A 26898-nucleotide genomic window follows, 5' to 3' on the forward strand; every position below is an offset into this window, starting at 1 on the left:
TATTGATGTTGCAGTATGCAGACAGTGACGATGAACACGATGGAATGATGGACACTGATGAAGAAGTGACTAATGGCAGAGTGACTTTGCTGAACGGGAATGGACCGCCATATTTCCACGGCTACCTCTACATGAAGGGTGAGTAAAAAAAAATCTGTGTTTAATAAGGATGCACCAGTGTTTAAAATGACAATTTGCCAATAACCCATACAAGGGCTGTATGATATGACGAAATGACAATAAAAATAACATACCATAATTAACTTTATAACAGGTTTTTATAAAACTTTATAAAAAGGAGCTACTTTATTTGTAACTGTAGTTCATTTTTGCTGTGCAAAATTGATATCACACACTCATGCACGCATGCACACACACACACAACACTGCCATCAGTATATGTAATATTGTTTGCTGATGGGTCGACAGTCAACAAGGCGGATATCGTCTAATTGTGATTTTCGACCTTTAATTTGGTGGATCCCTTGTTTTGAAACTTTTTTTCCGGTCTCATTTTTAAGTTAAAGCCTCTCCACCTTTTGAATTTTATTTTCATTACATTAATTCTTTATTCTCTGCTCCCTCAGCTGGTCTGATGATCCCATGGAGGAGACGTTGGTGTGTGCTGAAGGATGAAACCTTCATGTGGTTTCGCTCCAAACAAGAGTCTCTAAAGTCTGGCTGGCTCTACAAGAAGGGAGGAGGCCTGTCCACTCTCTCCCGCAGGTTGTTGTAGTTGTTACTGAGTGCAGCCTGCATGCTACTTAAACCACAAACTCTTTTTAAAGTGCTGTCCAGTACAGATCTGATGTGAATAATTAGCGTGTGCATGACCATCTGTGTTGCATGAGGTGTCCTAGTCATATTTAGTGTACTTCTAACCCAATGCTTTGAGGCCTGTGTAGTGCTGGAGGACTTCAGTGTCCCTCTCAAAGTGGTGCTCTGTGACTTTACTGAGATTTTACCTCTCAAATCCAGGTTAATAATCTACATCAACAAGGTGAAAAGCTGAAGATTTGATATACAGCCAGCTCATCATAACTGACTATGTTTGGTGTTTGCTTTGGTTTGATTCTGTCACAGCCAACACATAACACACTGCTGAAATATTAAAGGACAAAATCAAAACAAACTCAATTCAACGTGGGACCTGGACATGCAGAGACAACATATGGTATGCTTAAAAGAAGGCTCACAAAGCTATAACACCAATTAGGCATTAAGTTAGTCCTCCAGGAAAAGAACAATAGTTTGATATTACACCGTGACTAAAATTTAGCCTTAGACTTAGAGATGGAGAAGCCTTTTCTAAAACACCAATCCAGTTTTTATGGTATGAAGAAAATATGAAGGTGCTGAACACAGTAAAGACACTTTTTTGTGTGTAATAAGACATAAACACACACAGCTTATTGTGAAAATTAAAGCACGTGGAGACATAAACAACCACCCACCAAGGTATACAGGCCTATACCTTCTCAACCCCCCCTCCACCAAACAAATGGAGACTGTCCTACCTCACATCACCTGCAGCAGTCCTGCAGTCATCAGTGTCCAAGCGGATAATAATGTCCACAGCTTCCAACGCGGAAAAGATTTGTCAATTTACGAGGTACACGGAAGATTTAGTGTCATTTTTGAAAAACCTGCACCTGCTCCACCTCAGCTCCACTGATGTAGACAGGGGTGTGTGTCTTTGCCTCCTTCTTTATAAAATCACCTCCTTGGTTTTACTGATGTTGAGCAGCTGTTGTTCACTGTGCACCTCTCTGCATGATTGTTGATTTCCTCCCAGGATGAACTCTTATGGTTGTTTGTAATACGGCCGATGATGGTGGTGTCCTCCGCATACTTCACAACAGATTTCTCCTGATGTCTGGGAGTGCAGTCACGGGTGTAGCCGCACACTGCTCCAATATTTTGCGTAATTTTCCTGCAGCGCACGTTTCTTTCTCAGTTTCCGTCGTCGTTCTTGTCGCCGTTTTTGCAAATTACTTTAAAAAGCTTCCGCCAGGTGAGAACTCTGCAGGTTAAAGAAGAGCCAATCAGATTCAACGAAAACGCGGATCAGTCCAAGGTGGGAGGGGCCGCTCGTATCCCCCCTCTTTATTGACAGATGTAGATCGGTCCAGTCTGCTGGACAGCTTCTCTTTCTTGTGAGACGGCCACAAATACTTTTTTTGCTTTAAATTTTTTTTTTATTCTTTTCCTTTCTTTCTTGTACAAAAAGAATGTACATGTGCATATTGTCAGAGAGAGGTAAGAAAACTAAAACATGTATAAACAGACAAATGATGCCAGGGGATAAGAAATATGCAATTACAAAACCAGACTAGGATATAAATTTAACCCTTTGAAACCTGACCAAATTGCTTTGATTTCTTTCAAAATCATGGGTAGAAGGCAATTAGCGAAATTCAAGAGAAAATTAGTTTAAAAACAAAAAAACATGGCAAACAAGACTTGGAAAAAACGTTTTATAAAAAATATGATCTTATAACATAATTTTAAATATGTAATTATCATAATTGTTTTTTTCCCAGATATTTTCCTTAGCTTTAAAAAACTTTTTTTTAAATTCTAAATCAACTATTTTTTTTTTTTTTGCAATTTGTAGAACATTTCTTACCAAGTTGCTTCATGCCCTTTTTTCCATGTTTTTGAAAAAAATGCTGCATTTTACCCAGGTTTCAAAAGGTTAAATGACAATACCAAAGGATGTAGACATATTTACCGTCTTGATAGCCTTTTTGCTCTGGAAGGGGAGATTGTTCTAATGTATTGTTTGGTTTCATGCTCAAACATTAAAAAAGGCCTAGCCATGCTAAATATGGATTTGTGTATATGGAATTTTGCTGAAAGAATAATCAGATTCATAATATAATGTTCTGAGATTTTACTGTTACCTTTTCACAGAGGTTCTGGGAGTTAACATTACAGATGTGCAATATTTTATTTAGTAAAGAAAGAACTTGAGCACTACTACTCTACAGTCAAAAAGATAATCCAGAACCATACATTAAAAACGCTTTTGAAATGACACTGACACAGTACAACAGATGCTATCTATATACAGAAGCTAAGTTAAATTGTATTTAAGACATAAAGACAGATGCCAGTACATGCATGTATCACTGATAGAGTCACATAAATCTTGACAGTCTAGAATGGATTGTTCTGGCTGTTGTTTTCATTGTGTTTCTTCTTCCTCAGAAACTGGAAGATGCGCTGGTTTGTGCTGAGAGACAGCAAGCTGATGTACTACGAGAACGACAGTGAGGAGAAGCTGAAGGGAACCATCGACATCCGAGCTGCCAAGTAAGATTTCCATAAAACTTTAATGTAAAAACACAAATACAAAACACAGTCCCCTTATTCACTGTTTCTCTGTTTTCTAGACATCTGCTGCCTGTTTCAGACATGTGTACTTTCTGTGTTTTCACAGGGAAATAGTGAACAATCATGAAAAGGAGAACGCTCTGAACATTGTGACAGACGAGAGGACCTATCAGGTGTTTGCTGAGTCTCCAGAGGATGCGAGGTGAGGCGGAGACTTGAGTGATTTTGTTAATAACTGCAACAATTTACTGAGTAGATTCATATATTCTAACGTGTGACGATGCCTCTGTGTTTCTGTGCAGCGGCTGGTTTAATGTGCTCAGTAAGGTGCGTGTGTGCACTCCTGAGCAGCTGCTGGAGATGTCCCACGAACAGGCCAACCCAAAGAACGCCGTGGTCAGTTTGTTAAACACAACACCAATAACTTTCCTCTTTGTGGCTTTAACTGTACAATGTGCAATTTTACTTTTTGTTAAGTTTGCTAACATGTCACTGTGGACCCCATTGATTCATAAATTCATAATTTAAATTCTTCATCCTTCAGGGAACTCTGGACGTGGGGCTGATTGACTCCGTTTGTGCTTCAGATAACCCGGATCGGTAAGTTGGATCAGTCACCAAAAATGAAGCAAATGCTGATTCACTTTGTCAATGATCTTTTTTTTTTTGTTCATGTTTTTCATATTGGTGTAAAGCAGGACAGAAAATGAACCCTGCAGAGATAGATATTTTTGTTAAAAAGTAAGATCCTTTTTGTTTAAATCACTTAATTTATGTAGCAACTCTCTTACACACATGCAGCCCAAAGTACATCACAAGGCAAAATTGAAATAATACAGACACAATAAAAGGATAACACAAACAACTATACCTGAAGTTTTGCAATATTAGAAAATAATGATAAGAGCATAAAATATGTTAAAAAGCAAAAGAAACAAAAAAAACAAAAAAAGGAGATAATTAACCAGAAACAGCCCTGAAATCCCCATTGACAATCCCACCAGGCTCTATTCAAATAAACAGTAATTTTAGCAAGAATACAGTCAGCGTATTTTCACATCAAACTGGGTGAATTAAGGTTTTTTTTCAACGTAACCAGAGTTGGTAATTGTTGGAACAGTGAAAAGACGAAATAAGATGGTTTTTCTTCTTTCACTGAAGTGTGTTTTACAATGATGAAATCCTTTTTTTTTTTTTTTTTTTAATGGAGTCTGGGGGATTTGCAAGAGCGATTACAGGGCTGTTCCATATTAAATAAAAGGATCTTACTCTTGAACAAAATAGGTATACAGAATATCTGTAGGGATCCTTTCCATAATGCTGTTAGACATTCAGAATAACAATCTGAGCCTGTCAGTGGCAAAAACAAGTGTTTTTAGTGTAAATTGACGGTGCACAACCTCTGAAAGTGGTTACATTGCAGTGTGTTTTGCAGCAGCTGCCAGTTGCAGCTCTCTCGTTTAAAATTGTCTCCATCAGTCACTGAGACACAAAAACATGGGAAAGCTGAAAAATATTCAAGTTACCTTTTAAGTGTCTGAAGGTGGATTTTATATTTTAAAAGCCTATTGTTTGACCTTTGCAGGCCAAACTCTTTTGTCATCATTACGGCCAACCGCGTGATCCACTGCAACAGCGACACACCGGAGGAGATGCATCACTGGATCAGTCTGCTGCAGAAACCCAAAGGAGACGCCAGGATAGACGGCCAGGAGTTCCTTGTCAGAGGTGAGAACCCATTTCACCACTTTTTAAAGAAAATGTGTATTTATTATAAGCCATGTAACACAGGGTCTGGGATAGATGGTTATAATTAGTGTTTTAAATTTTGTATCAGGGCCTTAGAAGAGACGAGACATATGTTTTGAAACAAGTTCAGCAACATTAGGTTAAATACGTGCAATATCATAAATAATTCACTAGTCACTAGTCACATGTAACAAGTTACAGTAATTAAATTACAAAATAAATTGTAATCTAATCAGTTACACTTGATGAGAAAAATATGTAATTAAATCACTTACTGATCAAAATGTTGGTGATTAAAAAGGGGCTACACATGAAAATAATCTTTTCAGTAAAATTATTATATGCTGAATAAAACATTCATTCTGTTGCTTTACATCTTTTTGCCGGGATGCTTTTTTGGCACAAATTTCAGCTTGTTTGCCGTGTTTAAGCCATATATTTAAAAAGTCATCAAATGTAATAAGTTACATGGCACTGATGAATAAATACATTTTTAACAGGTTAACTAGTTGTCTGTAGCCTATTACATTTTGAAAATAACCTTCCCAATACTGATTAGAAATGTGAAATTGTTTATACAAGATTCTTCAGACGCTATTTTCATGCTCTCAAGCATTTAAGAGCCCATGTTATGACAGAGTTTGGCTGAAAATGTCTAAATATTAGATTTCGTTTTGTACAAATAGGCTTGAGGATAAATGATGATATTGAGTAATCGTTCATCCCTGCAGTTCCTGTACAAATCTATTAAATTCTTCCTCTACTTTCCCTCCCCGCTCTCCTGCCGTGTCGTCTTTCAGGCTGGCTGCAAAAAGAGATGAAGACGAATGCTAAGAGCACCTCCCTGAAGCTGAAGAAGCGCTGGTTTGTTTTGACCCACAACTCCCTGGATTACTACAAGAGCTCGGAGCGAAACTCCTCCAAGATGGGAACTCTGGTCCTTAACTCCCTCTGCTCCGTCATTCAGCCGGATGAACGCGTGCACCGGGAGACAGGTGAGGGAGGAGAAGTGAACGGAGAAGGCAGAAAGGGCAGCTTTAATCCAGGATTAAACGCAGGAGGTTTGAGACTGCGTGTTAAGAGATAATTCTGGTTTGACATGTGAGTAGTAATGTATTTTACTTTTTTAACAGGTTACTGGAACATCATCGTGTACGGGAGGAAGCATTCCTACCGTCTCTACACTAAGATGCTGAACGAGGCCATGAGGTGGACGGCAGCCATACAGGGAGTCATCGACAGCAAGACCCCGATAGAGACCCCGACTCTGCAGCTCATCAGAGACATCAAGGTACACACCTGTGAAGTAAGCAGATTAAAAGTCATCAACACACTCATTCCTAAACTGAATTTGAGCTTTTTGTGTCTCAGGAGAACAGCGTGAACCCAGACATCGTGGAGCAGATGTACAGGAGGAACCCCATCCTCAGATACACACAGCATCCTCTGCACTCCCCTCTACTGCCGCTCCCTTACGGAGAGGTCACCAGCCGTGAGTAAACTCGCTCCTCTAAGCATTTCTCTGTTTGTGCATCCAAGATTTGTCCCTTGCACCTGAGATGTGAGTGAACGAGGTAGGGAAGAGTAACGAGAGAAGAGGAGTTGAGGCGACAGGCTTTTTAAAAAATCAGTGTTTCAGAGGCGATGTCAATTTAATGTGACTTGTGACAACTGCATAATCAGCCTTTTGTGTTGTTAAAGAATACCGCTGTAACATCTCTTTCAGATGAGCATATGACAGCTCTTTTATTTTATGTTCATTTAATCTAAATCAAGCTTGCATATTGAAGCCGTGTGTCATGCCTCCTATATTTCACAGGTGCTGAAAAGACTTATACACCTGTGTATCTTCATTCATAATTCCCCTAGAAAGCCTCCTCTATCCTCTGATTTAGGAATTGACACAATCTTTAAGAATATGTGATGAGATCCAGGTCACAGGCAGGAGGACTGAGGAGAGAGGAGATTGGGAGGCACAAAATAGAGAAATGAGAAGAGTCCTTTAATTTAGCAAGCTAAAACCCCCAAAACAACCTTCCTTCCTCGTATTCTCCTTCTGCCTTGACAATTTTGTGCTTTAGAAGCCTCCATATATAATACTGCCCTCTGCAGGTCAAACCAAAGCTTTCACTTAAAGGGATAGCTCACCCAAAAATGAAAATTCACTCATTATCTCACTATCTCAGTTGGGTGAAGTTTTATAGTTCACAAAACACTGCCAGAGGGCAAAGGCGTTGCACTCATCTCTCAAACAGTTGAAGCAAATGATGACCGGGAGTCAAATGTTTAAAAACAAATGCATAATAAAACCACAAAAGTCTCCATACTGCTTATCTAAAGTTATCCAAGTATCCTGAAGCCCGAGGTGCCATGATGTTTTAAAAAGAGGTCACTCCTGCCATGTTTTTTGGCCTATAGCTCCTTGTGAAGGAGTTGTGTTCATGTCTGTACACTCGCACGAGACCAATGAGAGCTTGTGGTTCTGCACACAATGTTTACATGCAACCTGGAAGCCTCCTCACACACACACACACACACACACACACACACACACACACACACACACACACACACACACACACACACAGACTTCTGGAGTTAGCAGTAAGCAACAAGTCCTTTTGTCAGATTAAAAACTACTGATGACTAATGACTGAATATTCATTTTTGGGTGAATTATCCCTTTAAACTGTAAAAGCTCTGTGCTATGAGTGCTTCTGTGCACTCAAGCATTAAATTTTTAGCACAAAGATCACAAAACAGTTTGCAAATTTCCATGATTTGGATGCTGAATATCAATTTTAGCATTTATTTTTAAATCACAAACCTCTAAATATCACCATAATCTTGTATGTCATTTCTGCTGCTGGTATTGCTGCCACCTTTGGTATTTTCGATATGCGATATGTTGTTTTTCCTCCTCTTTAGCTTCACCTCACCTTTTTCTCTCCATCCTTGTCTGTGTAGTACAAAGGCAGCAGGGCTATGCCAGTCTGCAGGATGAGGCGGTGCGAGTTTTCAACTCACTGCAGGAGATGGAGACGTTGGCAGACACAGTGCCCATCATCCAGGGCATCCTGCAGACCTGCCAGGACCTGCGCCCTCTCAGGGATGAGGTACTTTTTAAATTTTATTCTAGATCACAACTGAAAACACGTAAAAACAGAAAAAAATGTAAAAACGAAAACTTCAAACGTTGATTAAAACTATGGATTTCTCAAATTTGCTCTCCATATTTCTGTTTTTTAGGTATATTGTCAGGTGATCAAGCAGACCAATCATGTGCCTCAGCCTAACAGCCCAGCCAATCGTGCACACTGGCACCTGCTCACCTGCATGAGCTGCACCTTCCTGCCCAGTCGAGCCATTCTCAGATACCTCCGCTTCCACCTCAAGAGGTGTGTGCATTAGGGATTTAGCTTTTATTAACTTATAACTTATGGGGTAAATGTGTAATAATTGTGATCTTTCTCAGGGTACGGGAGCGTTATCCCGGAACGGAGATCGAGCGTTACGGCACTTTCATCGGGGAGTCCCTGAAGAAGACCAAGACTCGTGAGTTTGTTCCGTCTCAGGAGGAGATCGCCGCTCTGCTGGTGAGACAGGAGATGAGCACCACCGTCTACTGCCACGGAGGAGGCTCCTGCAAGATCTCCATCAACTCGCACACCACAGCTGGAGAGGTGCGCATCAAAATACACGCTCACATACTGACACATCCTCCTCTTGATCAAAAAAAGTCTAATTTTTTTAGACCCAAAACAAGAAGCTGAAGGTCAGAAGGTTAAAGGTTGAATTAAAGAGCATGGTTTTATTCAACATTAGAGAGGGCCACCTATTAAGCGTGTTTTAGTTGAATTAAGCAAGGGGTCTTTGGGTCCAAACCCAAGACAAAATTTGGTGTAAACCCCTTCATTTCTTCCATTCTGGTGATATTTTATGCACTAATTTGTGCCTTTTTTCATCAATTTTTGGGATCATCTAAAGATGGAGTCATATCGCCGACACACACATCAAGTTGATGAAGCTTTGGGCTTCATTCAATCAGATGTACCTTTGGCCTCTCGTGTTAGCAAGAAACAGCAAAGCCAATCCTATAAGCAATATTGGGTTAGGGAGATGGGACTCGTGGTAGACAACAAGAACTATTAACCACTTTTGTATCAAATATAATGACTTGACACTGATGGACAACAGTGGTTTTATGATAATCTATTGATCATGATATTGCCAGAGACAATTAAGCAGTTACTGGTTACTAGTGGGGACATGTCCCTGCTGTCCCTACCAAATCCCCCTGTTTGAACTGCAGTGTGCTGTTAAAAACTGGTCAGTGTTTTTCTGTTGCTGCTGCAGGTTGTGGAGAAGCTGATCCGAGGTTTGGCCATGGAGGAGAGCAAGAACCTGTTTTCTCTGTTTGAGCACAACTCCTTCACAGACCGAGCTCTGGAGAGCAGAGTGATTGTGGCCGACGTTCTGGCCAAGTTTGAAAGGTATCTCAGTTTCTATTCCTGTTAGTTGTTTGGTAGTCTTGACTGTCATCTTTTTGCTGATTCAGAGGGATTTCCATCTGACTAGTGGATTGTTTTGATCAATATGTGTACTTAAGCTGTGCCTCCTGTTTTTTTCCAGGTTGGCAGGCAGCGAAGAAGAGGAGGAGGAAGGAGAATGGAAACTCTACTTCAAGCTCTACTGCTTCTTGGATGTAGAGAGCATGCCAAAAGAAGGAGTGGAGTTTGCTTTCATGTTTGAGCAGGTTACTTTCTTGCATTTCTTTCTTCACATTGCTGAACAGTGTGTCAGAATCAAGTGGTGAGGACTGCAGATTGCTACCAGCTGAAGCGTCTCTTGGTTAGCTTTCCTTCAGTGTTCATGGTTAAATATGAGCCGAATTATCTGCAGAGGTCTCTTCATCTCCAAAACAAACATGGCAGGTGATTTAAACTGGTAAAAACACTGAATAAAGCAGTTTCGTGTTACAAATAAGTGTTTTTCCGAAGCTGCTCGGCTTGTCAGAGATATGTGCTCACCTTTTTTTATCTGATAACTTAAGATTCAAACTTTAAGAGGTTTTTTTTTACAGGGAGCTGAATTATCTGAGTTGTATTAAACATCTATAGCATTATTCTCTTTGTTTATTTTTTCAGCACCCCGTCTCCTAGGCCATTCTTAAATGAACTATTTATTAAAATTTCTTTTCAACCTTTGTCCTTGCAGTAATACTATGAAGGGAACAGCTGATTATTGAATTTTATATAAAAGCAAATTAAGCAGCCGTGAAGTGTTAAAACTTCGAGGGAATAATCCCCCAAATACCCAAATATTTTTACTAGTTCAGTAACTGTATATGATTACCCCGAATTAAAAAAAAGTTTTACTTTTATAGTAGGAGAAATAATGTTATATATCAGTATGTGTGACCCCAACACTGCTGCAAAATGAACAAATGAAAGTACTTAAGACAGATATACTTACAGTCTTTCTCTCTCCGTCAGGCCCATGAGTCTTTGATAAGCGGTCACTTCCCAGCCTCAGAGGAGACTTTGCAGCACCTGGCTGCTTTACGTCTTCAGTATCTCCATGGCGATGGTGCAGGTCGGGCTGGATGGAGCCTGGGAAGCGTTTATCCGATCGGACGTCTCCGCAATCGCATAATCCACTCCACCAAGCCGGGTGTGGGGGCGGCGGGTGGAGCAGGAGGAGCTGGAGCAGGAGCAGGAGATGGTAAGGGAATGGCAGGAGGACAGGGAGGAGTTGGGGTTGGCACGGAGAAACGAAAGACCCCCAGCTTCCTGGACGGTACCCTGAGGAGAAGTTTCAAGACCGGGTCACTGAAGAAGCAGAAGGTCAGTGGTTGTACATTATAATGCTTTAAAATGCTTTCTGAGTGACTGATGATGGTTTTTGGAGCTTTCTTCAGTGACCTGTGTGGTTGCAGGTGGAGGAGGAGCAGATGCTGGAGATGTGGGTGAAGGAGGAGACGTCTGCCACTCGGACCAGCGTTCTGGAGAAGTGGACCCGGTTGCAGGGCATGCCTCAGCATCAGGCCATGCTGAAATACATGAGCATCATCAAGGAGTGGCCTGGATATGGATCCACCCTGTTTGATGTGGAGGTGAGAACACAGAAGAGAAAATGATGGATTTAAACAAAACAAGCAACAAAATAACGGTTGGATAACCTTTTCTTTCCCCCTCTCCTTTGTTTTCTCTGTAGTGTAAAGAAGGTGGTTTCCCTCATGATCTGTGGCTGAGTGTGAGCGCTGACAACGTGTCAGTGTATAAACGGGGTGAACCTAAACCACTGGAGACCTTCCAGTACGAACACATCACCTTCTTTGGGGCTTCACAGCCCTGCACCTACAAGATCATCGTGGACGAGAGGGAGATGTACTTTGAGACGCCACTGGTGAGAGCTCATTATTCATGATTACGCCAAAGAGGTTATGTTTTCGGTTTGGATGGTTTGTTTGTCAGCAGGATTGTGGAAAAACTAAAAGCCTGATTTTTATGAAACTTAGTGGATGTTTGTAACATAGACCAACGACGAAGCCATGTAATTTTGAAGCTGATCTATATTAACGGGTGAATGGGCAAATTATTTTTCACTTTCATTAACGTGGTGAAGGTCTGCACTCTCTGAGTGCCCCTCCGGTTACTTGTTATGTTTTCAGTTATTCTTTTTTCATCTATGTTGGGGCTGCAACTACAGATTATTTTCATCATTGATAAATTATTTGGTCTATAAAATGATGGAAAATTGAACTCTTTTACCTTATGGGGCTCTGACTGGGAAAGCTGCCCATTTAAAAAAAAATCAGTTGAGGGTGGTGAAGGCACACAGTTGACATCCAAACACCCGCTGAGTGGCCTGAGAAACATCAGTAGACACTGTGTCTGTGTAAATTAATTGAGAGCCAGACTAGCCAGCCAGACTTTGAGCTCCCGTTCGTATTCCACACGGATGCTTTTGACAAAGGACTAGAAACTGTCCTTTCACAGAGCCAAAATGGGAGGGGAAACCCTCACTCCAACTGAAAGAAATTACAGACTCCACTCTGGCAAACTAGAGTTTCTCATCCTGAAATGGACCTTTTGCGAGAAATTTAGGGATTATTTGTTTTATGCCGAACATTTTACCATCTTCACTGACAATGATCCCTTAACCCTTAGAAACCTGAGCAAATTAGTTTAATATTTCTCAAAAACATGAGGAGATGGCAACAAGCAACTGAACAAGACAGGGCCCATAAAATGGTAAAATAAAAATAAAAAAACAAAATTAATTACAAGAAACTGAAATTAGGTGAAAATGAGCAACAACAATAATAATAATAAAATAAAATAAAGGTAACAAGAAAAAGACCAAAAAAAGTGTAGAGAAACATGTAAATATATGTTTTTTTTAAAGAATATTTATTCTGTATAATAATTTGAAATTTTAATTATGAATGTAGTTTTTTGGGGATAATTTTCTAATAATCCTTCCCTCTTTTAAAAACTAATTTATAGGTAATTTATTGCTATATTTTAGTAATTTCTTGCAATTTGTTGGGCTTTGCCTTTTTCCCCCCAGGTTTTCAAATTAAATCGAACCAGTTTCCTCGGGTTTCAAAGGGTTGAAATACTTGTAAAAGTCATCTTAACACAGCACAAGAAAACTGATTTAGGTTTCAAAGGGTTAACGTATGTCATGAGTCCTGCAGAACTGATCGCAGTTGGTTTCAGGTGGGTGGGAGAGCTGTCGGATTTTATATTTGACATTTGGTACCAAGTTGCAAAATCAAAATCAATGTTGATTGTTGTTAACACAATACCAAATCACTGTATTAGATCTTTTTAACTTTGCTAAGACATTATTAACCCGCAACTGTCTTCTTTCTCTTTAGGTCGGGGAGATCACAAAGATCATGAGGGCCTACATTAACATGGTGGTGAAGAAGCGTTGCAGCATCATGTCAGTGACCAGTATAACCAGTACCTGGGTCAGGTGATTGCCACAAACCAGTCAGAGCCCTCAGTTCACCCAGTGGCAACAGATGCCTCGGCCCCCCCTGCATCGGTCTGTTGGTTTTTCATGAAGGCAGTCGCACCAACCAGTTACTCCTCAAGGTTGAATCAAGCGGTGGAAGATCGAACGGGGAAGACAGAAGTGGACACAGAAGCCAAACGCACACTCTACTGGCCTGGGTCTCACTTGGGATACGGGGATCTATTTAAAAACGTGCATGATGAAGAAAACAGCCTGTGTGTTAGGACGGTCCTTTCAAATACATAACCCCCTCCAGTTGTAGTCCTGCATGTAGATGTTCAAGCACACTCCACACTTTTCTCTGCTTTCCCTTTCCGGACTAAAGTCAATAATAATAACAACAAGCACAAATCAGCCGCCCACTCCCAGTCTGTCCCAGGTGGCCCCCCTACCCCACTCCCAACCACCCAGTGCACTGCCAGACAGAAGAAAGCCACATTTTCTCAGTTAAATCTTTCTTTCCCCTCCAATTTCAAGAGTCTCTCTCTTTCTCTTCACGTGTCCTCACTCCTGTTGCATCTTTGTTTGCTATTGGTATTAAGTTATTATGCTGAATTCTTGCTTGCTTTCTCTCTGTTGTTCTCTCTCTGTCGTTTATCTGTAACATCAGCTGCATCACATCTGTTTGTGACTTGAGAAAAAAGACTCAATGATGATGATTCTTCTTCAGGGCCGCTGAAGGGGAAAAAAAAAGAGCTCCCTGCCATGACATAGCGCTCGCTCGTCAGTGCCACCATGTGGCCAAAGGAAGAAAACACAGCCAAAGGAAGTGGCTTTAATTATTTCTGAACAATATCAAATTCTCGAGAAGAAAAAGAAGTTTTGCTTTGGAGGCACTCTGGTCACGTTTAACTTGACACGGGGAGTCAGCGCATGGTTAACAAGGAGAACAATATCAACCAGAATAGTATGAAACATTTCCCTATCTATGTCTGCATATAACACACACTACATATATCTATTGTATATTCACATACACATAAACTGAACCGACATGTATCGTTTTGTACTGTATAACACACATTATAGGAGTTATTATTGAATTTCCGGTGGCACTGCACTGTACAGTATATAGATGCCATACTGAATGCAAAGTGACACCTCTCGTGTAAAATACATGGTGTTAATAATGACCACTGTAAGTCCGAATATGATGCCAACACTGTACATCGTTCACTGGCTGTGCCATTAATGTGACTCACGGAGAAATATGTAGTAAAAAAACACAGACAGGCTGCTATGGTGGCCATGTTTTCACAGTGTTTTGAAGATTTTATCATCGCTGTCGTGTGTGGGACTCACTCTGCAGCATCAATTGGAGCCATAAAATATTGTATATCCTTATACGCCCATGTCATTCTCACTATTTCTTTACTAAGATCAGTGACTTGAACAATAATGCATAAGAGCTCCGGTTTGTGTGTTTCCAACCTGTTTATGAACATGTGACTTTTATATTGTTACTGTACGCCCCCTGCTATCTTAACCACCCTGAAGTGCTGTGTCTGGAATGCTGCTGTGTGTGTGCGTGTGTGTGTGTGTGTGTGTGTGAGTGTATTTATGGTGTAACAGTTGGAGCAGATAATGGAAATGAGAAAAGAGAAGTGATTTTAGTGAGCGTATTCTTCGGAAATATTTACATGACAAACCTTTGCAATGAATGGTGTCGTGATTGTGAGTTAAAGGGAAATGCATGGGATTTCAAGGGAGGGTTAGGGGTTATTTAATTCTTATTGTACTGTATGTATTGCAAGGTGTGTTTGGAAGGATAATGTATTAAAATATATATTGGATTTTTTCAGTCTAAGAGGTGCAGATAAGACACTGTGAGGATATGGGCTCAGAGATGGCTTTAATTGTGCACTGGGAATGCTGACAGTCATCACTGCTTTGTGTGTGTGTGTGTGTGTGTTTTTGGACTGAAAGTGAAGTCACTGTTCTGTCACCTGACTCTGTGGCACTGCAGATGGATGGCAGCATCCCTCGAGTATAGCACACCTTTGTAAACAAAGTGTTTCCTCACATCGAATATCGAGGAGGAGTATTTATATAAAAGGGAAAAAAAACAAGCATCCAAACAAGTTTCTGTGTCAATATTTGCCCAAACATAAGTTGATTAGCCATTTATTTAAGTGAAGTTGAACTTCTTTTAGTGGAATTGTTGTCTATCTGGAGTGCCACATGCAGGGCCGTAGCCAAAATCTTGGGAATATTGAGGTCATGACCCGAAAAACCTTAAACCCCTACACTCTAGAAAATTAAATCAGACACCAAAAATATGATTTGTAATTTCATATTTTATCCCTTTCTTAAGGCTTAGTTATGGATTATGGTTATGGATTTTATTTCCAAACATGTTCTTAATACTGCATCAAAGCCTCCCCTATGTTACCTGCAGTGTTGGGAAGGTTACTTTTGAAATGTAACAGGTTACAGATTTCCACTTATTCTGCTAAAATGTAATAAGGTATGCAACTTTTTTAATTACCTTATCAAAGTAATGCTAATTGTTACATTTGATTACTTTTTGATTACTTTTTTAACAAAAGTTTAAAACAGGGCAATAAAGCTAAAAAAATAAGTGCATAAATGTTGCGCTCAAATTTGTCTCAACAGCTTTGGGGACCTGCATTGTCCAAAAATATGTCAAAAGAAAGCAAAAAGATGTAAAGGAACAGAATGAATGTTTTATGCAGCATATTAGCTTTTTACTTTTTTTTTTTTTTTTTTTGATATATAACCCCTTTGCAATCACCAACTGTTTGATTAGTTACTGTAATTTAATTACATTTTTTTTTTTTTTTTACATTTTTACATATTCTCAGTAACTGGTTACAATTACATTTATTTTGTACTTTAATAACTGCAACTAGTTACATGTAACGAGTTACTTCCTAACACCGGTTACCTGCAATAATATTTTGTTTAGGAATAGCAAATTATCGATTTATTTGGCCTGCAATTCAAATTTAAATATTTCAGTAGTTTTACAGGAACATACTGTTAAATCACACAAATGTAATGGTGTGAATAAATAAATGAAATGAAATGTAATGGGCTTTAACTGTGAGTTAAATATAATAATTCTACATAGACACACTGTAATAAACCACTGCTGTAAAAAATACAACTGATTTAATTCTAACAGTAATGAACGTTTTTTTTTACAGCATTTTTTTTAACTGTGATATACTGTTAAAGTAAATATGATAAGGGACAATTAAAATAACAGTATTAAGCCAGCAACTACAGCTGCCAGTAGTTTACTGTAATTTTAGGGGGAAAATTGTATGTAGTGTGTGTACAGTGTATGTATAACAACTGTGAGATCACAGTATACAGTAGGTTACTATGAAAGTAATGCAACTAGTAGTAACTAATTTACTGTAAATGTACAGGTATTTACAGTGTATGTCTAAAAATCCTGGAATCAGTCGACAAATATATCTTTTCCATTGCAGTATTTAAATGCCCTGTACTAACTTTGCTAAAAAGCCCAAATTCCTAAAAATGAATATCAAGGTCATGACCTCAGTGTCCTCAATAGTAGCAACGGCCCTGGCTGCATATACACACAGCCCACTGGGATCCTGCCCATAGAACTAGAATAAGCAGAACTCACTCGCAGGTTCCAGTTTGAACTTTTGGTTATTTTAGTTTTGGCTAAAATAAGTGGAGAACCAGAGCACCCATAAGCCATAATTTACAAAGGAACGTGGAGCTGTCTGTTCTAGTTATTCTACATCTATGGTTCTGTCTGTCACTGATATTACACTGAGTCGGAGGAAGTTGCCCCACAGTTGCCGAAATGTGATCAGCGTGTTTGCTGGAGAGAAAACGATGACCTGAAGTCAGATTCCTGATCGCAAATCTGTTTCCAAGGGCAACTTCATCACAAAGGGTCCTGTTATCAGCCGCAGGCGGCCAGAGTGGGGCCCATTCTTATCTTATGTTATGCTTATTATCATCATTAACATAGTAAAACATTGTGCTTGTTATGAAAAAAAAAGAAAAGAGAAAGAGAGAGATACTATGTGTGTTGTTCTTTTTTATTTGTAACTGGCTTTACAAAATTATGCTTTAATAAATTATTGGAATTATTGTCCTCTATTTTATGTTGTCTTTATCAATTTGTTTTGACACACAAACAGAAGAAAGGACTTTTGGCCTATTTAAGCCTGCTAGTGTAGCTACTTAAGTTCAATTTCAAGGTTCCTGTACATCATTTAGGCTATATTATTTACATTTTATATACATTCATAGGGCCAAATTATAGGGGAGAAAGGGGACAATTGTAACATTTTTTATGTCATTACTTAAAAACCTCTTAAGCTATTTGGATACAGTTTTCATTTAGGTGATGTTTCATTTAGATTTAGATATAGGTATCTGTGCTCTACTGGTTTACATTCATCAATTATTTTTACAATCAGAGAGACAACATCACCGACCAGATACAAGTAATGATTTTCATAGTTGTGTCTCATTTTTGATTGGTACAATTTGAGATGGTACAACTGTTCCCTTATTTTTCATTCCACCACATTTATTTTACAGCTAATCTTTACAGTAATTAGGCTACTGTAGGGAGCAAAAATAAAGATTTTGAGAATTATTCTATTTTATTTCTGGTTGTGAGAAGATTAATAACATTACCACATTCACATTTGTGTCGGAAATATTAGCCAGAGTCAGAGAAATAACAGTGTGATTGAGGCTAAATTGTTGCGTAGTTATGTTCCCCTCTTAATTTCCCAGACTGGATCTGAGATTTCAATACAATTTAGCCTAAGAGTAGGCTAAAAAAGTGGCCTAAATTTAAAAAACAAAAGTATTCTATATGAAAGATTTATTTCTTAATTCCACCCAGGTTTATCTTCTGAACCCACAACCTGACAGTCAGGCTATGTTAATACATAGCTAAACTATTGAAATTCTGGAATTAGGAATTAATGCATCTTGTTGTGTTATTTAGGTGAGAAGAGCCTTTTTTCTGCAGAATATTTTTTACTTTAAAAACTTGCTGACAGTACTTCTTCAGGCTATTTTTACTTAAGTGACACTCTGATTGCATGACTCGTACTTATAATTGAATATGAATTTACACTGTTGTATTTGTGGTTGCCTATTTGTAAGCACAGAATTTGTACTGCTGCCCAGAAGAAGAAAAGTCGCACGCAGACGCCTCCTTTCCTTTTGTGTTTGGTGCGTAATGAGCGTGCGTCAGGATTCAGTTTGGTTCCTTCTCGACAACTTCACTGCTCGACTCTCGGCAGCCGAAACATTTCCTGTTTGTGCGCTCAAGGGTTTCCCAAATCTCTTCAGACGAAAAGTCTGAGGAAAAATATCTGGAATAATCTTCGTTTGAGTTTTGTGATGATGGACTCACGGGTTTTTGTCGCAGCTCTCCTGCTTGTCTCCGGTTTGACGACGGTTTTCGCTCAGTCTTCAACACCTGGACAAGGTAGGAGTGAAAATCAGTGACTCTGTGGTGACTGAGGAATTAATGGCAGCTAAAAATAATCTCTTCATTTCATTAAATCTCTACAGCTGCCTCATTATCTTTTATTGGGTCATACAATGTAAATGATACAAAATCTCATCTGAGTTATTGAGGCTTTTCTTTGGCCCTGAATACAATCATTTTTCTCTTTTTGGACAGTTTTGTTAAAACTCTCTTTTGTCTTACATTTTATGTTGAATAATGGGAATAGAACGTAAAATAAAGTAACCAAAACACTTTATTTGAGCTGTGTTGGACCTGAGTTAAACTTCAGTTGTTTGGATTTTCTGGTTATAGATTTATATCTCATAAAATAATTTAGAAAGTTTTAGGTAAAGGTTAGGTTTCAGCTTTAAAAGCAAGATAAACTCTGATATCACTGAGCCTCTGTTAGTTTTATACCGGTGTATTGTTGAAACCTCTCAGCAGGAACAATGAGTCTCTTTTCATTTACCAACCCCCCCCCCAGGTTTTCTGTTTCAGAGTAAAAAAACCAGCAGGAGTAGCTACAAACAAAGAATGAGACTTTGTTTGTTTACACTTTAATTTTGCAGAAACATGTCTCCATTTGGACAAACTCAGCTGTTGTCCTGTGCAGTCTGCTGATAATAACATGACTGGTCTGAAGCCGAAGTGTGTTTACCGTGCTGTGTGTCTCCATGGAAAAATGTCCCAGGAGGATTAGCAGTAGTTACAAAAACCACAGTGAGAACAGGACTTGTTTTAATCTGCTACTCGGGGTGTTTTCAGCTAATGCTTTCTCTGTTTGTGCCTCTGACGGACATCATGTTGACTGATACACTCCCTTATTTACACATCTGTGGACTAAACAACTGGCTTGTTTTTCCTCTGCAGTGTGTGAGACGAAAAATGGGACAAGCTGTGAGGAGTGTTTGAAAAATGTGACGGTAAGTCCTGAGAAAATCTTTTGTTTCAGCTGAGTTGATTTGGCTCTGTGTTTTCTGTGTATGCAAGATGCAGCGTCCTATGGAGGAACCACAGCCGGTGGCTCCTCCTTCACCTCCACACCTGTTAGACTGGTTTGGGGAGTAACTGATCTGTCATCCATTCCCACCTTCCTCCTCCATTTTCTTACTTTTGTGTGTGTGTGTGTGTATGTGTGTCCTACATTTGCCCTGAATACCTCACAATTAATTTTTTGTTCAAATAATAAATAGGTAATTATGTGTTTTTGTATTTTTATAGTGCTTGTGGTGTATCCCAACTAAGTCATGTGTAACATATCCAGTGAGGACCATCCTGCCTCCTCATTCACTCTGTCCACTGAACGACGCACGCTGGGGGCTCTGCTGGAGTAAGGCACACACACGCATAAAGACCCACAAAAAACGTTCACATATATACAAACACACTTTTAACTATGCGTTTGCTTATGCAGGAGAGGTGGGAATACAGAAGCTTAAATAAAGACCTCAGTGCAAGATAAACAAAATTACATAAATTAAAACAAACAGAATAACTTAATTAAATCCCCACCGCAATTTCAATAAAGACTTAAATTAACATTTTTTTTTCATTTAATACATTTAGATCAATTGTTGTTTATTAAAAGTCATTCTTATTAATGAAGCAATTTTGTATGTGATTTGAAAGTTTCCATTTTGTGCATTTTTACACTTTTACTGCACCAAAAGTGACAGACTCCTCAACTACATTCATCTGACATGTAACTACCAGTAAAAATAGTTTTAATTGCATTAGTTTATTTTCTTTTACTTCTGCAAATGCTGAATCCAGGATTTCTGAGCTTGACAGTCAATTCTTCCAAATTGTTCACGAGGTCACAAGCTTTAAATACGAATGCAGAAACATCATGGACGCTTCAGAGAAGACGTGTTGTATTGCTTAACTTTCTATCACATCAGGGTCGCTCTACATGGACAACAACTCACGGTTGCGAATCAGTACCATATTACAAAAAATGCATTTCAATAAATTGACAGGCTGTGAATTAATTAAAAGTTCATCACCATCAACAGAACATTTACTTTTGTCTGCCATGTCTCTGCATCTATGATGTCGGCTTGGCAACTCGTGTCAAAATTTTTGCAGACTTATGAGTTGTTGTTCCAACTTAAAGAGGAGTAAATTTTTCAAGACGAAACCTATTTTTTCTGATTATTTTGACACCACCACCAGGAATGTACTTGTGCATTTCACTGGCCTGACCCTTATGTCTCATGCCCTATAAATAACAGCACAATCAAGCAGCATTACAAGTGGTTTAGAGTGCTGCAGTCAATTATAGTCACCTTGCCAGATTCACTCATGCAAAGATTATAAAGATTATGTCGGGGAGAAAAGGTACAATATGTATTTTTTCTATCCTGAAGGCAGATCTATGACTGGGGATTCTTGCATAACTTTGTCATTGTGTTTCTCTGTCTGCGTCTGCAGTGAACTTCCAGACATTGATAATCACCATGGCGGTGATTGGAGGAATCATCATCATCGCCCTCCTGATCTGCCTGTTCCGCTGCTGCAAGTGTGAGAACTTCGGGTAAGTGTGCAGCGAGCTATGTTTGACCCTATCACTCTGTTAGTGATAATGATAGAAGACATCTACAGAAATATTTGTAGAAAACTTATATAATGAACTTTCAGCGCAGGAAAAAGCTCAGACCTAACTTATTATGTCCTGTTGCTTAAGGACTACTTGCTGTAACCTGTGTGTTACTGTGTCTGCAATTTTAGGCATGAACAAAATAACAATATACACACTTGCAATAACAAAAACTGTCATTATTTTAATACTGTGTTTCCTTGAGAGTAGATTTGAATGTGAATATTGGAAAATCACACATTTTGTGAGAGGTATAAATGTATCTGCAGTAAATGTTTGAAGTATTGAGATGCATACCAGGTTTTGTGGTTAATCTGCTTTCTGGGTTTTGCAACTTAATCCTGAATTCCTTCTTTCCAACATCACACCCTTTATTTATGTTTCTAGAAATATCTGTCTTACCCTCTGAGATATGAATATCTCACCTCATCATTACAGGTAGCACACAGCTACTTTAGTCAGTTTGGGGACGATGGTCCCTCCTTGGTGGTTTGCAGTCAGAGAGAAATCAGTTTAATTATGGGTTTTATCTGTGGCATTACATTTGGCTTTAGGTTACAGATGGTTATGTTTAGGTATGACCAAAAAAATTGCTGTGGTTTTGTGTTAGGTTAGGTTTAAGTACATGCTTATTGTCAAAGAGGGTTCAAGTATGGGTTTGGTGTGTTAAAGGCCATCAAACTGATATAATGAGACAGTGGGGCCCTGGGCACAGACATGCAAAAGGCCCCCCTACCTCTCCTTTATAGGAGCAAAACACAGACTTTCGTGTTGTTTAGCTTGTTTTTGCTGTTGTTTTGCATCCCTTTGTGCATCCCTTGGTCTTTTTGTGTTTCTTTATGGTCTTTTTATGTTTCTTTGTGGTCATCCTAAGTCTCATCCTACACCATATTTATATCTTTGAGTGACATTTTGCAGATGAAAGAATATGTAAATATTCAAAACCGGTAGAAACTAATTACATTACTCCCCAACACCTCCATCTAACCATAACACTAACTTTGGTCTTGTGTTTTTGTGTCAGATCCAAAAGGTTTGAGGCCAAGATGCAGAGACAGGCCGATAAGACGAAAACCAAGCAGGAGGAAAGGTGAGAAATAATATTCTGTGAGCGTGACATTTAGTGTGAAACACAGCTTCCTGACCTGGTCTCTTCTTTTGAGAGTGTGTATGATCTATCTTTCTGTATAGTTTACCAGAAGTAGGGATTATAACAATTAATCCATGACTGATTAACCGATCATTAAGAATTTGATGGAACATTTAATTGATTGCTGTCAAAATATATGCAAAATGTTGCTGTGAGCTTTGACTGAGGATAATACACATTTGGCATTGTCTGAAATAAGTTTAAATATACACATATATTTTTTTTTCTCAAATAACAATTCATTGATTGTTAATTTTACAGATTATTCGATTAACGAAGTGCTTACAATTTGCAACCCTAATCATAGCTCTTCTGTGCAAAAAGATATTTAAAAAAACAGCGTCCATCTCACAAGTAACAACAGGTGCACAAGGTGGACATGAATTTGCAATGTAAATATATGATAATGGAATAAAACACAAAAGCAGTTCAGTCTGATTATCAGGCTGCATCTTAACTGAAACTGGCCAGTACTGCATATCTGAGATTATACAAGATTTTATTGTAGTGAAACTGCCACAAACTACAGAAAACTCTTAGTTAAACTAGTATTTTAACTACATATCGTTAACTACCTCGCAACCCTCCCAACCCCCCACTCCACTGCCACCACCTTTTCCAAGCTATCCAATATCATGTCGTTCACAATATTACCGATATCATTACTTATATGATAAGAACAGTTCATAGAATGATAATGGCAATATTCAGACTTGTTTAATGACATAATACCGTTAACACACAGGCAACAACAAGCATCACTGAGGGGAAAAAATGCTACTGACTATGAAAATTTGATGGCAAACTTTATTCTGACTTTTAAGACTATAACACTTATTTTGTTGCAATTTTTTGTTCTTGAAAATTAATAATAAAATATTTTTTCAGTATTTTGTCATATCATTAAGAATATTGTTGTCACAAAAACATACCCTGAAATATTGTTCTATTATTTTAGAGTCATATCGGCCCTCCTAACCAATATTGGAAGGGTTACATGTTAAGACCAGTTGCTTCCCACAAAGCTTAAGAGGAGAAAAAGCTCAGACTTCCTCATCCACACTGCTTTGCCCTGTTGAAGTTTATTTCCTGCTTTTCTTAAATCTCACATAATGTTTACATGTACACAGCCCTCTCAACCTGCGGAATATTTTCTTCTGGCACTGCAGACTGATCAGCATTAAATTGTAATTGATTGACTCACTTGTTTTTTTTTGTAAAGGCAAATTAAGTTCAAGTGAGGTTCAATTGACCTTTTCATTCAGCAGAGATTTATAACATTTGTTAATGTTGTCCTTAGAGTACAAATGCCCATATACATAGGCATAGATGTATTGCTATTATGGCTTTTCTGGGTCTATGCACATCTCAGGGTATATTTTAACATTTTCTCCGCTAAGAGATAGTCTATCAATCTTTACAATCTATAGGACACCTGACGCACCAGCTGCCCCTGTTACATTGTTGGTCATGAGCCGTATCAGCTTCCTTCATAGCTCACCACAAAAGCTCACGTCACAGTTACCAGCCCAAACTGGTTTGTGGCCATGTGACTTTTGGGAGTGTTTTAGAGTGTGAAAAATATTATCAGTCATTGTGTTACTCAGAGGACATTGTTTTGTTCTTGCAGGAGAGCAGAAATGAAACAGAGACATGACGAAATCAGGAAGAAATATGGTGAGTTCTCTCACTTGCTGACACAACTTTTCTCTCTTTTTCATTCATGTGGACAGACTTGTGCAGATATGTTTTACTTTTTTTAAATGCAAAATTAGAGTTTCTGTACTTTTGATGGAAGAATTAATTTTAAAATGCAAAACGAGATTATATTTTCATGGAAAATTTTTGGGAGATGCGCTTTTTTGTTTTCTTGCTAAAAAGTGAAATGAAAAGAATACAACTCTTACGTTTGTACGGTAAAAATGAAGCTACAGCTGGTTACCTTAGCACAGAGACTGGAAACTGGAGAAAACAATTAGCCTGGATTTGTCCAAATATAACCAAAAGTCTACCTACTAGCTCATCCAAAGCTCATAGATTGCGACATTATGTAATTTGTTCAATCCATACAAGAAATGAAGTGTGAAAATGTCAAGTTGTGTAGTCACAAGTTGTTATTTGCATGGATGTATTAGAGAACTGGATACAGCACTGTCGTTCATGCTTTCTTCCAATGTATTCCCATGGTCACTGATTGTATTGCAACAAAACAGCCCCTGTAACCCAAAAAGCATTTTTGCCATACACCATCATTGTTTGAGAGAGGTCTGTAAAACTGTTGACAAGTTATCTCCAGCTATAAACGTGGTTAAACTTTTTCTCTAAATGATGTCAATATCTAAGTCAAGTTAATTTTGACTTTTATTGTAACAAAACATAATAAAAGTTATCTCAGGGATACTGTTCATGTAAAGCAAGTCTAGACCATACTCTTTAAACCAGTTAAACCAAGTTTAAACCTCCATGCATGCATTCGTGCTGTGTCTCGGGAACAAAAAAAATGTGCTAGGTTAAATCAATAAATGGACCTGCACTACGACAGTGCCATTCTAGTTTAATGACCACTAAAAACACTTCTTGTGGCCGAGGCTAACATACAAGGTGGCACATATATCTGAAGTACCTTGCCCAAGGATACTTCGACATTTGAACAACAACAGCCGGGAATCAAACTGTCAATCCTTTGATAAGTGGATGACTTGTGGCGGCGCCATATCCAGAACCGCCTAAGGTCATATTCAATTGGCGGCATAACTTGGAAGTAACCTGGAAGCTAGAGGCTGTTTGGCATATGTGCCAGCCAATCAATTCTCATTGGATTGAATAGGTTTCATTTTGGGGTTTTGATTGTATGCCAGACTAATTTTTGGATAAGTGGCGCCTTTGCTGGTTGCATAGCAACCTCACAGTGACTATCAAACATGTCATTTTTACACTTTTGTTTTAGGTTTTGTGCAAACGCAATATGATGGGTTAAATAGCATACTTCAGATGCGCTGGCAGATTTTGCTACCTTCAGACAGAGGCTAGTTGTTTTCCCTTGATTCCAGCTTTTGTGCTAAGCTAAGCTAACTAGCTGCTGCTGGTAGCTTTTAAATCAATTCATGAATCAATCAATGAATTGACTGATTGTGTTTATGTTTCAGGTCTAAGTGGGCAAAATCCGTACTCTAAATTTGCATGAGAGGACCTGAGATTTACACCATAACCCTTCTGTTTTTCCCTGAACTTTGACCTCACACACCTAAAAAAAAACTGTCCTGTGGTGGTGAGAAAAGCATGAGAATTAATGTAAACTATAACTAAGACTATTTCAGAGAGGTAGCAATTGTTTTTGCAGTCTTGTCTGTGAACGGGAATGTTTTATTCAATGTGATGAACGTAGAGACCGAAACAAAAGCTAGAATAGATAAATGTGCCAGCATTGTTCTTCAAGACTATAATAGTCTTTCCTGTGTCTTTGTAGCATCAGTCTACTTAAAATGTTTATTAGGTTAAGTCTTAGGTTGATTTGTACAGAATGAAAAAATCCACTTAATACTTTTGTTTTTGCTCAATAAAACCTGTTTCATCTGCATATTTTCATTTGTTTTGCTCCTCTGAGTTGCTGCTGATTTATAGATGTACTTAAAAAATAATAACCTATTTTTGTACTTTGTATGATTTCTAATCTTGTTTCAAATGGACTCATTTCTATTCTGACATGTAGGAGGCCGTATTTATTGTGTTACTGCTGTACGTTCCACTGACATGAATGTTTTTAGGTTAGGTTTTAGGTTTGGTCGAAATTAAATCTTCACCCTTGCATCCAGAATTTATAAAGTAATAATCAACTTGAATGTGTTGATCCTAAAGTTGAATTGAAGTCTGCCTAATTCCAAGTTTGACTGTATATCCTGTAGAGACATGCAAGCCAAATAAAAAACTTTGGACAAATAATTACCTTGTGACACTTGAAATGTATTGTTTGTGTTTTGTCTACTGTGCTTTTATAAAAACGGCATTTTTTACCTTCTATTTTGTGTCTTGAGTTTAAGGTTCTTTTTTAAGGATTTTTTAAAAAAGTGAAAGTTTATTGTCTGAAACTGTAGTTGCTCTCCAACCTCGCATGGAGAAGTTTAAATGACAAAAACTCCCTGTTAAAGAGCTTTAGGGGCTAAAAGCTGACACCTGCTGTGTGAGGTAAAGAACATTTTTATTTCATCCAAAAATATTTTGTCGCATTTTATTCAAATTTAAGCTATTTCTAAAACTGCTTGTGCTAATAATATTCTAAACTTTGTTTGTTTGCATTTTTACTTGAAATTTGAATAATATGCTTTACAATAAACGTATTAACATACTTTTACATTTGGATTGTTTTTTTTCTGTGACCTAATTCATTGTAAGTTAATTCATAGCTGTGTTTGAATATTTACAACAGATAAGATAAGATAGACCCCACACGGAGAAATTCAAGTCAGACGCAAGCGGCAAGTCAGACGCAAGAGAAAAAAGGAAAAAATGACTGATTGCTGAGTAGGACAAGAATATTACAAAATA

The 26898-nt window shown here is 38.4% G+C and overlaps 2 protein-coding genes across 2 annotated transcripts in view; both read left to right on the forward strand.

Annotated features, from left to right (window-relative positions):
• Window positions 1-14819, forward strand: part of myo10l1 (myosin X, like 1) — a 58787-nt gene extending 43968 nt beyond the window's left edge. The window contains exons 25-43 of the mRNA XM_042500880.1: window positions 15-138; window positions 588-729; window positions 3214-3318; window positions 3446-3541; window positions 3642-3735; window positions 3884-3939; window positions 4925-5067; window positions 5889-6083; window positions 6222-6379; window positions 6460-6580; window positions 8056-8204; window positions 8338-8486; window positions 8564-8771; window positions 9445-9581; window positions 9721-9844; window positions 10584-10934; window positions 11027-11203; window positions 11305-11496; window positions 12977-14819. Coding sequence (XP_042356814.1) covers window positions 15-138; window positions 588-729; window positions 3214-3318; window positions 3446-3541; window positions 3642-3735; window positions 3884-3939; window positions 4925-5067; window positions 5889-6083; window positions 6222-6379; window positions 6460-6580; window positions 8056-8204; window positions 8338-8486; window positions 8564-8771; window positions 9445-9581; window positions 9721-9844; window positions 10584-10934; window positions 11027-11203; window positions 11305-11496; window positions 12977-13081 — 2826 coding nt within the window. The 3' untranslated portion in view covers window positions 13082-14819. The remainder of the gene's footprint in view (window positions 1-14; window positions 139-587; window positions 730-3213; window positions 3319-3445; window positions 3542-3641; window positions 3736-3883; window positions 3940-4924; window positions 5068-5888; window positions 6084-6221; window positions 6380-6459; window positions 6581-8055; window positions 8205-8337; window positions 8487-8563; window positions 8772-9444; window positions 9582-9720; window positions 9845-10583; window positions 10935-11026; window positions 11204-11304; window positions 11497-12976) is intronic.
• Window positions 14820-18350: 3531 nt separating this feature from the next.
• Window positions 18351-26295, forward strand: LOC121953680 (pituitary tumor-transforming gene 1 protein-interacting protein-like). Its single transcript, XM_042500878.1, has 7 exons — window positions 18351-18583; window positions 19478-19530; window positions 19829-19937; window positions 21041-21143; window positions 22231-22296; window positions 23987-24033; window positions 25503-26295. Exons 1-7 carry the CDS (start codon window positions 18496-18498, stop codon window positions 25538-25540), a joined length of 504 nt encoding a protein of 167 aa, XP_042356812.1. The 5' UTR covers window positions 18351-18495; the 3' UTR covers window positions 25541-26295.
• Window positions 26296-26898: the final 603 nt, after the last annotated feature.

This window comes from Plectropomus leopardus, chromosome 14 (genome assembly GCF_008729295.1).
Source record: "Plectropomus leopardus isolate mb chromosome 14, YSFRI_Pleo_2.0, whole genome shotgun sequence".
NCBI classification, from domain to species: Eukaryota; Metazoa; Chordata; class Actinopteri; order Perciformes; family Serranidae; genus Plectropomus; species Plectropomus leopardus.

Coding starts and splice junctions, on each gene's coding strand:
- LOC121953680 (XM_042500878.1), top strand. CDS start 18,496: ATGATGGACTCACGGGTTTTTGTCGCAGCTCTCCTGCTTGTCTCCGGT. Junction 19,938..21,040: donor ACGCTGGGGGCTCTGCTGGA/GTAAGGCACACA, acceptor CTGCGTCTGCAG/TGAACTTCCAGACATTGATA. Junction 24,034..25,502: donor CGAAATCAGGAAGAAATATG/GTGAGTTCTCTC, acceptor TTTATGTTTCAG/GTCTAAGTGGGCAAAATCCG.